Source organism: Dermacentor silvarum, chromosome 2 (assembly GCF_013339745.2).
Source record: "Dermacentor silvarum isolate Dsil-2018 chromosome 2, BIME_Dsil_1.4, whole genome shotgun sequence".
NCBI classification, from domain to species: domain Eukaryota; kingdom Metazoa; phylum Arthropoda; class Arachnida; order Ixodida; family Ixodidae; genus Dermacentor; species Dermacentor silvarum.
Genome location: NC_051155.1, coordinates 231,544,150 through 231,557,820, shown reverse-complemented (window position 1 = coordinate 231,557,820; position 13,671 = coordinate 231,544,150). Strand labels below are relative to the sequence as shown.

General features: G+C 43.2%; 1 protein-coding gene across 1 annotated transcript in view; it reads right to left on the bottom strand.

The window, feature by feature from the left end:
- The window catches only part of LOC119442865 (lachesin-like), a 157,559-nt gene that overhangs the window by 30,037 nt on the left and 113,851 nt on the right, over positions 1-13,671 (bottom strand). The window contains exons 3-4 of the mRNA XM_037707909.2: positions 7,918-8,125; positions 6,682-6,837 (exon numbers count right to left, since the gene is read on the bottom strand). Coding sequence (XP_037563837.1) covers positions 6,682-6,837; positions 7,918-8,125 — 364 coding nt within the window. The remainder of the gene's footprint in view (positions 1-6,681; positions 6,838-7,917; positions 8,126-13,671) is intronic.

Below are 13,671 nucleotides of genomic sequence, written 5' to 3'. Positions count from 1 at the left end.
GATAAAAGGCATCTCTGGGAGTGTGTGCAAAAGCTACATTTCATTATCGATTCAACACGTGTGGTGGAAGGCACTCTTAGTTTGAAGTCCCCCTACGATAGAATAGCCTTGTTTACCGGAGGGGGCAATAGAGGGAAACAAGGAATAAACAAGATAATTTCTATAGAATATCATTTCATAGTTCAACATTGTGACAGGCAGTTGTCGAGGAGTGCAGGAACTTCGTACAAGCCTTTCCTATCTTTTTGTTTTGTTCTCTCTCGATCAAGACAATCGAGATGGTCCACATTTAAGGGGACGGGTGATAGCCTATAGCTTTCTTTGAATGTATCGCGTACCGCTTGAAGTTTTAAAAAAATGCTCTCGGATTAGATCTTAGAGAAAGAAAATACTGCGGAAGCAGTTGGAAGGCCGTAACGTGGTCTACTCTGTCCTTCCGTACGTCCTTTTCCTTAGGCCGACGATGACGAAAGTTATTCCTTAGTATTTCATACACTTCATATACAGTATGTATGTATGTACGTATGTATTCAAGCACGTATGTATGTATGTATGTATGTATGTATGTATGTATGTATGTATGTATCTATGTATGTATGTATGTATGTATGTATGTATGTATGTATGTATGTATTTATGTATGTATGTATGTATGTATGTATGTATACATACATACATACAGATACGTACACACATACATATGTGTTCTATACGCACTGATTACCGGCTCTGTTTTCCACGGAATTACACAATGAAACAACAAACGCTACTTAAATATCCTACCTTCAACAACTATAAGCTTTCTAACGCGCCATTCTCTTAATACAGCGAATACAGCTATTCGCTCAGATTTACAATAAACGCCAATGGTCTCTGCAGAATATTCGTTTTTTTTTAAACAATCGGTCCACCCCTGGTTCGCAGTGATGTTTCGGTCACAAGTAGGCTAACGGTTGTCACCTGCTCCTACAACATGCTACGCTTCGCAGGATGATGACGATCCAATACCTACCAACCAATGTTTCCGAAGCAAAGAATTTTTTCATTATTCCAATCATAAAAATGGGCTGGTATTTACAGAACCGTCCACTGACTAGCTGTCACGTGCCTGTCTCACATGCATCTGGAGCCGAACTTACAAAGCCATTTCGCTCATAATGTTTTCTCTTTTTTTTGTTTTTTTTTGTGTCATAGGTCGCCCTACTCAACTAGTAATTCATTCTCAATCATCATTAAGAGGAAGATTTGCCTTGGGAGCTCCGATCTAAATGCGGAAGAGTTATGAATAAATACAGGAATTGATTTGCTCGGAATACACTGCATAAAATTTGAATAGGTGTGTTGTACTTAAAAAAATAAGTTAACGTCTAGTGACTGTAGGAAGCTGATGTTTTATTAAGGCTCTCATTTTTGTTTTACAAAAATATTTTAAATGCAAACTCGAAAAAAGAAACGAAGAAAGCTTAGGTACGAAAATTTCAACTCTGTAACTAGGTATTAAACGAGAATATCACAATCCTGTAAATTGCATTTATCAGTAAATTTCAAGTGGACAACATTGAATGCAGTGCCCTCAAATACATCTATACATCTCCAAATGGTGAGTAGGGCTTTAGAAAAATAATTGAAACCATTATAATAGTTCCACGTAAGCTGCAAAGTGATAAAATAAATTTTTCTGTTTTAAATGTTCTAAAAGAGGCAGTTTACAGAACTGCAGGTATCTGTTTTTAGTACTTATAGTTACAAATTTGTAAACTTCCAGCTTCATTTTTTGTACTTAACTAGTGTCAGCAATTTTTCTAAAAAGGCGTAACGTCCTATATAAACATTTTGCGTCCTATATTTTCTAGAATTTTACTTTCTGAGCCAAATGCGATAAATTTCAACCAGATTGGTCCAGTGGTTCTCTCTTAAGAGCATTTCTACTTTCTTGACATGTATTTGAATGGGGAAACTAGAGTTGTCCCCAAGCTATAGCTTGCTCTCAACCAGTGCCCTTCTTCAGGGCATCTGTAGTATACGGTTTGCCCTCAACGTGGGGATTCCCTATTATAGCTTTTACACCGATGCTATAAAAGTGACTAGATGCAGTGGATAAGCTTTGCTCAAAACGGGTGCTCCTAACTCTGGGCCAGCATTATTTGCACTAACCATTAAAACCAGCGTAATAAAGCTTTGAGCGCATGTCGTACATGTAAAGGTCAATGTATGGACAAATGTAGGAGTGGTTGGGGTAATGAGCGTTCCGGTGTGAAACACTGAAACTGCCAAATTTATTGAGTCAATTTCCAATTTTCTCCTATTTTCAGATTTCAGTCCTGCTGCGGCGTTTGTACTGGACTTGGAACATACTTCACGAGACTTCGTGTGAAATAACGGCAATTCATTTCTGCAATAATTTCTATGTGAATGCACAAGAGACAAACAATACGAGCGCGCCAGCGTTATTAACGATGCTATCTTCACTGGGGTGCTTGGATATGTGCATAAACTAGTGTTGGCGTAGCTGTGCATGACCTCAACGGCCCATAGGCACCAAAAAGAAGAAGACTAAAAAAAAGGAAAAAGCAGGCCACATCTCTGGCTTTGTTTACAAATCATCCCAAAGAACACCAACGCGCAAATCTCTCGAGCAATAAATATAGCGCAAAAGTTACAATTACAATCATAGAGTAATCATTTACATTAAACCACGTACGCGATACCCGTCACCAATTTTAGAAACGCTGTGCTCGCTGCTTTTAAATTTAATCTTCATTGCCGCAAAATTGGCTCACCTGCCTTAGCGCTAGCGACTCGGAAATAGAGAAAAATTATTCAACTTACACAGGGGTGGAATTACAAAAATCAGGGCACCTTATTTCATCCCCCCCCCCCTTTCTTTTTCGCATTACACGAGAAGTCAGACTAATACAAAGCGGCTCCGATTTCTTCTTTCCGTCCCAGCTCTGCTCGCGACAAGGGCACAACTCGTTTCGTGCGTGAAATTTGTGAGTTTTCTATATTTCTTTTCTTTTCCTTTTCTTTTTTTCTTTTTTTTTTTTTGATTGCGCAGCTGCAGCCTGCGAAGGAGCAAACGTGCAGTCGGAGACAGTTTTGTCGCCAAGTGGCAGCGTCGAAGTCGTCTAGCTCGCATGGAGTTCGTCGGGTAGCAGGACAAAAAAAAAAGGGGGGGGGGGAGGGGGCTGAAGAACAACGGTGTTCATTACGACCATGGCGTCCCCTTCCTGGATACGAGGGGAGACCCATCTGGTCGGGGGTGTTCGGGCCGCCTTGTAATCAGAAATTCAATTACAACGCTCGCCTTCCCTCTCGCTTCCTGCTATCTCGCCATACTCGCTCCCTCCCGCTTCCTTATTTCCTCGCCGGTTCTCGACGAATCCCGCTCTCTACGGAAAAGGCGCCGAAAACGACTTCGCGACACTTGGACGGCGATGTCTCGGCGCGTTCCGAGTCGCCCGCCTCTTCGGGCTCCCCGCAAACAGAAACTGCTGCTGCCGCCGCTCTCGAAAGGAAGCAGCGGTGATACACGTTATTGAAGAAAATCCCCTCGGTTACTTAATGGCGACGCGGGTTTTGAACTGCGTATGGGAGCCGGCGTCGGGACCCTACGAGGTGACAGCGCAGGCACGCGCGAGCATTGATTAAGGTCTTTCTCCCGGTGCCTTCGGACCCGTGGCCCGTTTCACGGAGCGTAGCCGATACGCTCGCTCGGGTTGTTGTTGGAGGCTCGCGGGAGTGGAGGAGGAAGGGGGGTGCGGGCCGTTTACTCCGCCTGACTAATTGCTCGAGTCGCGTTTCGGGCCAGCGCGGAGTTCTCGCTGCGTACGCTGTTAGCTCGCGGGACAAGAGGGCCGTTCGAGAAAGAGAACGCCGCGGAAGGAGGCGAGGGTATCGCGCCCGATGCGGTGCTATTTCGAGACGACAGATGGCACTGGAACCGCTTGAATCCTCGAGCTCGAAAGAGCGAAGAGCCCCAGCGAGGCGGAGAGAGCCGTAAGAAGGCGGGCAAACGCTCGGCGAGAGAGATTGAGGAGGTTCGAGTTTAATGGCAGGGATTTTGATTCGAAAAGTCGCAGGGCTCTGAAGCCATCTGTGGTTCGCTGTTATCGTTCGAAACCCGTTGCGGCTGGGTTGGGGGGGGGGGGGGGGGGGGCAAGGGGAGGTTGGTGCGGGGGTGTAGCGGCAGCATTGCTCGTCTGCTGTTGAGGACGCGAGGGTTGAATGGGGGACCACCAGCCGCTGACTGCGAGGGGCCCTTCTGGGAGGAAAGCTTGTAACTCGAGGCCCATTAATTTGAAAAGATTGCAACCGTTGGCTCCGCCAGAGGACCTCGTTTTTAACGCTCCGAGCTAGGCTTTTCCTTCGCCAGTGCCCGATCCCCATTGTTTGTAATGTCTCGTGTACGGACGACTCTTTGCTTCGTTCTTTCTTCGCGCGTGTTGCGGCAAAGCTAGGAGCAGGAAAAGAGGGGAGAGAAATTGATTGGGCGTGAGTTTTGTGGCTGGCAGATGGTTCCGAAGTATACAAATTACGGCAACTTCGTCATCTTTTGTTGCGAGGCCGGCTAATGTTCTTCGCTTGTTTTAACCTCCGACTTTTTGTGCAGGTCCCCGAGTCGGCGAAAACCAATGTCCCAAACACAGCCCTCTCGTATAGCTTCGCTCAACCTCAATTGATTTCCGTTTGTTCAGCTTCCTTTTCTTTTTTGTTTTCCCTCCTCGCTGTCGCGACGTTCTGCTGCTGTGTGATTGACGGTAAGCTTGGCACGGAATAAGAAGCAATTTTTTTTCTAGGAAACGTTTTATCATTCTCAGCATTTTTTTTTTTGATCGAGCGCGTTACTTGAAACGGTTATCTTGCTCACGATTAACGTTATATGGTGTCCATTCTTAAACAACGTGCTCGCTTGATCCGGTTGTTACAGTTTGCTGCCGAGGAAGCAGCACATTGAGCCAGAACGAGAGCCAGAACAGCAACGCGCCAGAACACAGCATTGCCCTGGTAGGGCTTGTAGTTTCCGGTTATGCATTTCTACAGCAGCTGGTGTACTTGCCACGTTCGGTGTTGATATGTACGATATCTGTGACGTCGCACCACTTAAAGTGGTGCATCAAAGTTACCGTTGGAACTTCGCCATACTCACTGCTGATGCTTGTTCGTGAAGACTGCGCCACGTACAGCAGCAGTGCTAAAACATTACCTCAAATTTTAAAACATTTTAGATCACCCCACTTACGCTCACATTGAAACGTTAAAAGCGAAGCTAAGCACGTTGACCTAACGCAACCAAAATTATGTTCACATTTCGTCATACTTATCCTCACCATCATGTGTATAAACAAACCCATAGCACAACAATGTTTTCTCACACATACCTTTAATTATAGCGGTATTTCTCCAACCAGACCCTAATAATTTCCTAATATTAAAATTCCATCCAAATATCTGCCACCCTCAACTCTTCCCATTTTTTTTCATTCTTTTACTCCAATAGATCACCTATCGCCTTTTTCTTCCATCACAAGATTCGTTCTGCTTCAGTTGTGCATGCTAATCTCAACCAAAAGAACATCCACACAAGGAAGTTTCTTCAATCTACTAACAATTTACGATGATTCTGATTTTCTGCAGAGTTTACGCTTATCAAAACACATGTGCATTTTTTGCGTCCATGTTAGCTTTTACATAATGTTACAGTTGTGTCTGTAGTCCGTTTCTTTATAAGCTGTGAAAAAAAAGAGGTGTGGACACTTACGTAGCCACCTAATAACCCCAAGTTTCAGCCAATAATATTAAGAGAAAAAAAAAGAAAAATAACTCAGTGACTTAAAACACTACGTATGTTGTAAGACGAATTCTCCAATAAGTGGTCACCATGTTTAAATATACGGTTCAAGAATTAGGTACTATATCCAAAGAATCAAATAGAGAAAAGTACGGCAATTTTCGCTCACATTATACCAGGTAAACTGCGTGGGTGTGACAGTGTCTGTTTCTCAGTTAGTGCGATAATCATTGACCTCGCTGGTCGTCAGGATGCTACACTAATTATTCCAACGTGAACAATAGGCACTTTAGTGGGCACTTAACTTACCAAATACCGACCACATACTATAGTACTTAGTTCTGACACTAACGTAGTGTTTCATTACGCACAGGGTACTATGCTTCAAATCCACGTGGAAGAACTCCAAGAGGTCCAAATTATTCCAGAGCCCTCCACAACAGCCTCTCTTACAGACCGTGCGCTTTTTGGGATGCCAAACCCCTTAATTGATTAATTATCAAGTAAAATGAAGTTCAGATACTAAAAATTGCGCGAGGATTCCTTTAATGACCTCTGGCAATGAAAGCTCTCAAGTTACTGATATCTACCTACAGGAAATAAAAGAAACTTTTTTTTCTATTACTTATTAAGAATAATCCAGAAAGGTCTTTCTGCAAACACGTCGAATAGACAGCCAAAAACACTTCACCCGAGACCGGAGCAGAACTGCGTGATTGCATTGGGCTTATCGTCAAATATGGCGACGGCCAGTAACTTCCGCGGTTATTTTTACCAAGGATCTGTAACTAGACCCTAGAATGGTACCGAAGGCCACTGTGACGGTTGGCCCCCCGCCGTGAATTGAGTAGCATGGTCGACGCATCCAAATCATGGCGAGAGCTGCTGACCTTTCTCGCGACCGAACGCGATTTCCTGGTCGTCTTCTCTTCTCCACGTGATTTCCGGTTCCGGCGTTCCCTTGGCAACGCACTTGAGCGCCGCTTCGCCACCCTCTCGTACTTCGGTGTCGGAGCTGGTGTTCTCCTCGTCGATCTTGGGTGGCACTGTGGGCAAAATAAGAAACGTGGAGGCACAGTCCGACCTTTCAGTTGTGGGGCGAATGCATTGGCATAACACAGTGATTCGGGCACGTACGTACGTAAACACATACATACATACATACATACATACATACATACATACATACATACATACATACATACATACATACATACATACATACATACATACATACATACATACATACATACATACATCATACATACATACATACATACATACATACATACATACATACATACATACATACATACATACATACATACATACATACATACATACATACATACATACATACATCGGCTATCGCTTTGAAACGCTGTATTAGACTGCACTGCGTTCGGCATCGGTCTATATTTTGTGTTAGGTACCTGCAAAGTTTATTATGCTTGCCAATGATGCTATCGCATTAAAAAACAGCTGTGTAAGCCTGTCCGGTCTCAGACTGCGCCACGCTTTCCGCTAGCTGAGATAGCAGCACCCATCTTTCTTTTTTAAATGTCTGCTTGGTATCCGCTTCAGAACTGCAGAGAACACTTCATTTGTCCATATTGCAATTGCATCATTCTAACGCACTTCGCACAAAACTCGGAGGCTGTTCTTTGAGTGCTTCTAAGTTTCTTCTTCCGCCGAGGAAAACTGGAATACGCGGACTCAATGGCAATGACAGATATGAAAGATAACTAGTTAAAATGTTTAATTCGCATGAGTAGAAATCTTTCAAGGCGCTGTGTATACTAATATTTTGTTTAGTTGAAAAGCTGGCTCATGTGGGATTTGAATGAAACGCAGCTCAGACTACTCAACCATAATCGTATATGCCTTGAGGCTAATTCCCCGAGGCAAAACGAAAATAACATTACCGTAGTATACAGTTTCCACATGAATGTCATAAAGCATGATGACATCGGAATTACGTTATGACATTGTCGTCACTGTCTTTACTGAAGCATTTCCGCCATCTACAGTTTCCCACAAGCACAGCCTTCGTCGTAAGAATGAAATAAAAATAAATTATGTGATTTAACGTTCAGAAACTGAACCTCTTCAAAAGACGTACTCACCGACCACGTTGAGGTATCCGATCTGGGACTTCATGGGCGACGTGTTGATCTGGCACATATAGGCGCCCCGGTCCCGCTCTTGCACGTCGTGGATGTGCAGGTGCCAGGTGCGGTGGCCGTTGTGCGTCACCTTGAAGCGGGAGTTGTGCGTGATCACACTCTTGGCGAGTGTCAGTAGCGTGAACTTCTCCACGAACATCCAGGCCACCTGCAGCATCCGAGGAGAAAATGTGCTATACGGTTAGATCGTATGATTTTGACGCAGCCCTAGAATTGCGTTATAGGGGTGCCGCGTGATTGCATGCAAATATTCATTCTTTTGGACGGGAATTGCTATCACATCTACAAAAAAAAAATATCAATGCATATGACGTAGCTAAAAATACCCTGAAATCTGTTTACACCAATAACACAGCTCGTTCCACGAAATCAGGGATATGGTGCAAGTTGTACTAAAAAAATAAATTTCTTGATTTGAGCTCACACGACAAGAGTGATAGAAGCAAGGACATGTTCTGATCTCCCATCCTTGCGAAGGTGGGCATTGCTGGCACACTTGTCGTGGCAGATGTATCGGCAAACATTCTATCACGTGCTGCTGAGGTTATACTAGTTCTATCACTGTATTCCAGAAGACAGCGCAGACTTTCCAAATGCATAGTGTTTCCAGCACCACCTTAAATGAAAACGAGTAACAGTGCTGAACAACGCGACATGACTGAGACCGACGAAGCGCTGTCTGTCTCAGTCACGTCCCGTTGTTCAGCGCTGTTACTCGTTTTCTTCACACATGTACCAACCAGCCCAAGTTAGCACGTTATTGCAGCTTAAATGCTTTCACGTTGTCCTTAAATGTCTCAATGAAGAAGGCATGGATCAACAACCCTTGTTAAAGATACTGCGAGCGGCGCAGGCATAATACTTTTGTGCCGTGCGGGTCACGTGTAGTGGCGGTGTCCATGTCTCACTGTCAAATTCACCGCGCCAGTTTGTCTGAAGACAAACCGCGAATGTGACAAACCGATATTACCATCCAAGAGTGTGAGCGGGCGGAGATACAACCAAACACCTTTCACGCCCTGTGGAATAATTTAACATTGAGAGATTATTAATTGTTATATTGATTTCTCACTGTTTTATTCTTATTATTGCGCAAGGGCAGCAGTTGGGCCATATATCAAGCAATGCCACAATTTACGGACAATAATCAGGCATCCCACAAATTGCGCCATCCATGAGTCCTAAACGACAAATATTTCAGTTTAGTTTCTATGGCGGCAGCCATTCTACGGATCATTAATGCGTCTCCGAGAGATTCTGTCTTTCTGTCAGCAGAAAACCATCCGTTTTAGAGAACAAAAATACTTGTTCCCGATAAGGTTCGAACTCATCAACCTTCAGCTGCGAGGTGTTCTAACGACTGCACCATGGTATAGTATCTTTTTACAGGCAGAATAGTAAAAGCTTGCTACGTAGCTCGACGCACGTGCAACGAGACCGTGACATGCGCCACATTAATTGTGGGTGCTTAGCATTTGAGCGCTATGCACTAAACTAAAAGACAGATGTGATGAGACACGCCATTTTGGGCATGATTCGCTGAGTGCAGAAGTCTGTCAAGGGTTGCACTTGATTGCTATGCGCCGCAGTGAAAAAAGTTAATCTCTTTGCGTGAGGCGTCATATGTGTATATCGGTGCCATAAATAATAAACTTTGAACACTTGTCAGAAACATTGGCATCGAATGAACCGTATCTACACATCCTAAAATGTCGTCAATATATTGTAAATAAGATAAACGTGCTGTGAAGTGCTTATATAAATGCACTTATCAAAGAAAACGTATGTTCCCCTCGGCTATCGCAATTACATTTCGTTCGCTGTAAAAAGCAAATAATATCGTAGTTTTTTCCTAAATATTCATTTTTATTTTTATTGTGCAGAAACACTGCAATGAAGAATAAAGGTGACAGAACGGACCGAAATGCATACGTTATGGTGAAACGAATTAAGGGGCACGAGTGTGATCTGCAATTTGTCAGCTCAAGTTGGCCCCAAGCTCAGTGAATAACAGAGAACAATAATAACTTACCCTCTCTCTATAGAGTGGATAGATTTCCCAAATAACTGTGCGCGCTAATTTTTGGACATCACACTTGCCAATAAATGTGGTCCTAGATTCCTACGTCTGATCAGCAACATGTAGGAAAGTTTCCATAAAACGAAACTAGGCGCGCAACCTCGCCTTCATGCGAACGTCGAGAACGTGTAAAAAATGCAGCTCCAAGGAAAGAGCATGAACAACCTGGATACGCGAAATCAACAATATTTATCTTGGAAATGTACAGACTACTTGTAAGAGGTGTACACTAAAAAGGAGAGAAAGTTCCTGAAAAGAACCTGAAAGGTTCTTTGTTGGCATCAAATGAATATCACCTTTAAATCTAATTAACATGAGCATTCACTGCGAAGGCTAGATTTGTTTACTGTAGAAAAGTTAAAATCTAGAACTGGTGTCGTGTAAGAAGGGCCCTGCCAACGCACATTTGCCCATAACGTTGCGCAGTTCAGTTGTGAAATTATTACAGACGTCGTTAAGCCGGCATAAGCTTTGCCATCGTATAGCTCTACAGCTTTCCCCGACATTGCATTGTGTCGCTGATGTTACATAAAATCACCGACCACATTACCTATACGAATTCTCAATAATGCTCTGGCAATGAAACACAAGAAACTGAGCTGAATGATTAAGTCAAAAATTTCACTTTTCCTGCTTCCTGCTACAACAATGGGCGAGGCCGCCTATTTAGCTGAGGGCAAATCGTTTATCTTTAAAGAAAGGACAGTCACGTTATAGGAGTCGTATAGTTATTTGACAGACGTTTACGTCAATGACCTCAGTCATTGGTATCAAGAATAACCAGCTATTTCTGAACTCAATGCCTAGGTGCCAGCAAAAATGTAAGATTTGTGTAGTTGGATCGAAAGGTCTAGTGAGGATAGGCGATGATTGTTGAAACCAGGTGAATGCCATACGCAGTAAGTCATATAACGGGTAAACTTGCAAATCCACCATATTCGGTCGGTTCCGGACAGTTGAATCTAATCATGATGGGCTCCTTCACTTGCTGTGTAATCAGCCCTGTTGGCACAATCGCTGTCGCCACTACCGCAATGGTCCACTAGTGGCTCTAATGTGATGTTTTGACCTTTTCTGAGCGCTTAGTGGTTTGTCCTGTGTATCTCCGATGCATGAATTATCTGTAGCAACTGTGGCGAACAGCTAAAAAAAAGATTTGAGGCCAGCCTTAAAGTAGCAAAATATAGCTGAGCGTCAAGCTGAATATTGAATGAGTATAACCAACAATGCGGTCTAGGGCAACCCGTCCCTAAATTTCTGACGTCGGGACAAGATAAATTCTGAATTTTTTGTCGATTCATCTTCACCAGATAATCACTGCACCCGTGGAGCTGACCTGAATGAAAGAGCCATCATTGTACATGAGAAATTGGTCAGAGTGCAGTGATGCTTGAATCAGATTCAATGTAGGCAGGTCAGTCTCCTTTACAGATACTGGCATGAAGGCGTGCAAGGATTATGGTAATAATAGTGATCAAATAAAGAAGACGTTTAACCCTACTGATAGACGACAACAGGCGAAGACGATGGCTCATTGCGTATGCTTGATTGTGCAAGGAGAGCATCTTATGCTCATTGCTAGCGCCGGGTATGGCATGAGCCACCTACGGACAGCCATATTTTCGAGCACGTAGAGGATATACACGGGTAAAGCCTTGGTTGTCCAGAAGGGATGACCTGTACGCGCGAAGATACGGCAAACACTTGGTCATCTCACTTCTGATACTTGTGCTGCGTGCCCTACGCACTTGGTGTGCCCCTCTGGCAGCTAGCGCCTGAAACTGACAACCACTCCTCCTTTGGCTGTCACAAATACTGCAGTGTTCTTATTTTCGCCCTTACGGCGCAAGTCGGAGACTGGGAAACTTTTTATTCTGAACGCTCTTCGCGTTGGGCGGTCTTGTCTAGGCGTCTGAGTTGCGTAAACGTCTGGCCAAGAGTTATACGCGATGCCACCTTTGAGCGGTATGTGACGTGCCCATATTGCGACACTGAAGTACATGCAGAAAAAATGAAAAGCATATGTGACAAATTCACAAGACATTTTTTTACGCACGCTCAATGCAAACCTATTTATTTTCATGGAATGTCACGCCTTTAGCATTCTTGTAGCGCACGGAAGATTTTCAAGCACGCGAAGTCTGTGTGTATGTCAGTGTATATTCTCTGTACGCGTTCTTTTTTCTCTGTCTGTTTTTTTTTTTTTTTTTTGGCAAGGGGCAGGACAAATTAACTTTGTGAATTTCAGTCGAGGAACAAGTCTCAAGGTACCCCTGGGAGGCTAAAAAAATGAAACCGAACTTGAATATTTTCTTGCTAACCATTTACCGCATCGCTTGATCAGACAAGGAGGTACATGCTAAGGACGATATCACCGTTTCAAGTGAATGAAGCTCGTAGCTCAGTGAAGCTTCCATTTTCTATATCTAAAAACAAATATCAAAACACTCTCAGATTAAGGACATCGCTTATATTGTTATTATGTGGGCTTACCTCCTCTCCTGTTGAATAATTGTTTCATATACTCGCTGATTTGAACGTTCCGCAGTAACACAGGGGTTATGAGAGTAGCTATAGCAGGAGGCCTCAGAATACCTCCGAACAGAGTTGCCGAGTTGCAATTCCGGAGTTGGAATGATTCTGGAAACATTCCACATTTTCAAAAACCCTTAATGGAATGGGAATAGAATGGTGGCACCAATCGGACAAATAGAATGGGAATGGAATAGGTATCCCCAGATTCCGGAATGGAGTTATAATGGAATGGGCACATAATCCCCGGAGCCCTAAACGGTGATTTTAGCGAGACTACAAAACCAGTAAATTCGCCAATTGGACTATAAATTAGACTTGGCCAATTGATTATATTTCTCAATTTTTACTGAATAGGGCTCTGCTAGTATCTTCCTATAGGCGACCAGCTCTGTCACGGCCATTACAAACAACACTGTATTTTACACATTCTATACTTCTAATGGCCTGGAAACCTTTCTTCGTTAAAATGTTGAAGTGCATTTAAAGAGAGGCACTTTTAGTTAGTCAACTCCTTAACATGTAGTTATGCTGCCAAGTTAGTTAACTGCTCAGTTTTTGTGAACTCCTTAACATTTATTTAGGTTAAGGTGTCAATAAGTAGTCAATTTACCAAGAGCATGCTTGAGCTACAACAAAGGAATGCATGCAGGTCAACGGTGATTTAAAAAGTGTGCCTTGTTTTTTTTTTTTTTTTTTTATTTTCACAACGTCGAGTATACAGAAGACGTGATTGCAGGTGGTCAGAAAGATGTGATGTTGCAAAACATGGTTGTCAGTCATCTCTTTTTCTGTCATATTTGTGTCTCTATGTTCTTGTACTAAAATATGCTGCCCGTTTATATGCCAGTAAATGTTAAACAAAAAAAGGCAGCAGACTTCAGCGATTATATTGGCTTTACACTCACTTTCTGCGATAGCAGCATTCTTTTACAGTGAATCCCATCATCGTAATTTTGCTGGCAAGCTTTTTCTTGAAATAATTTGCGCCCATCTTCTACGGAGGACCCGGTGAACGTTGTTTCACTCGAATAATTAGAGATATTACAGGCAACAGTGCCCTGAAGAAATATGAGCCACAA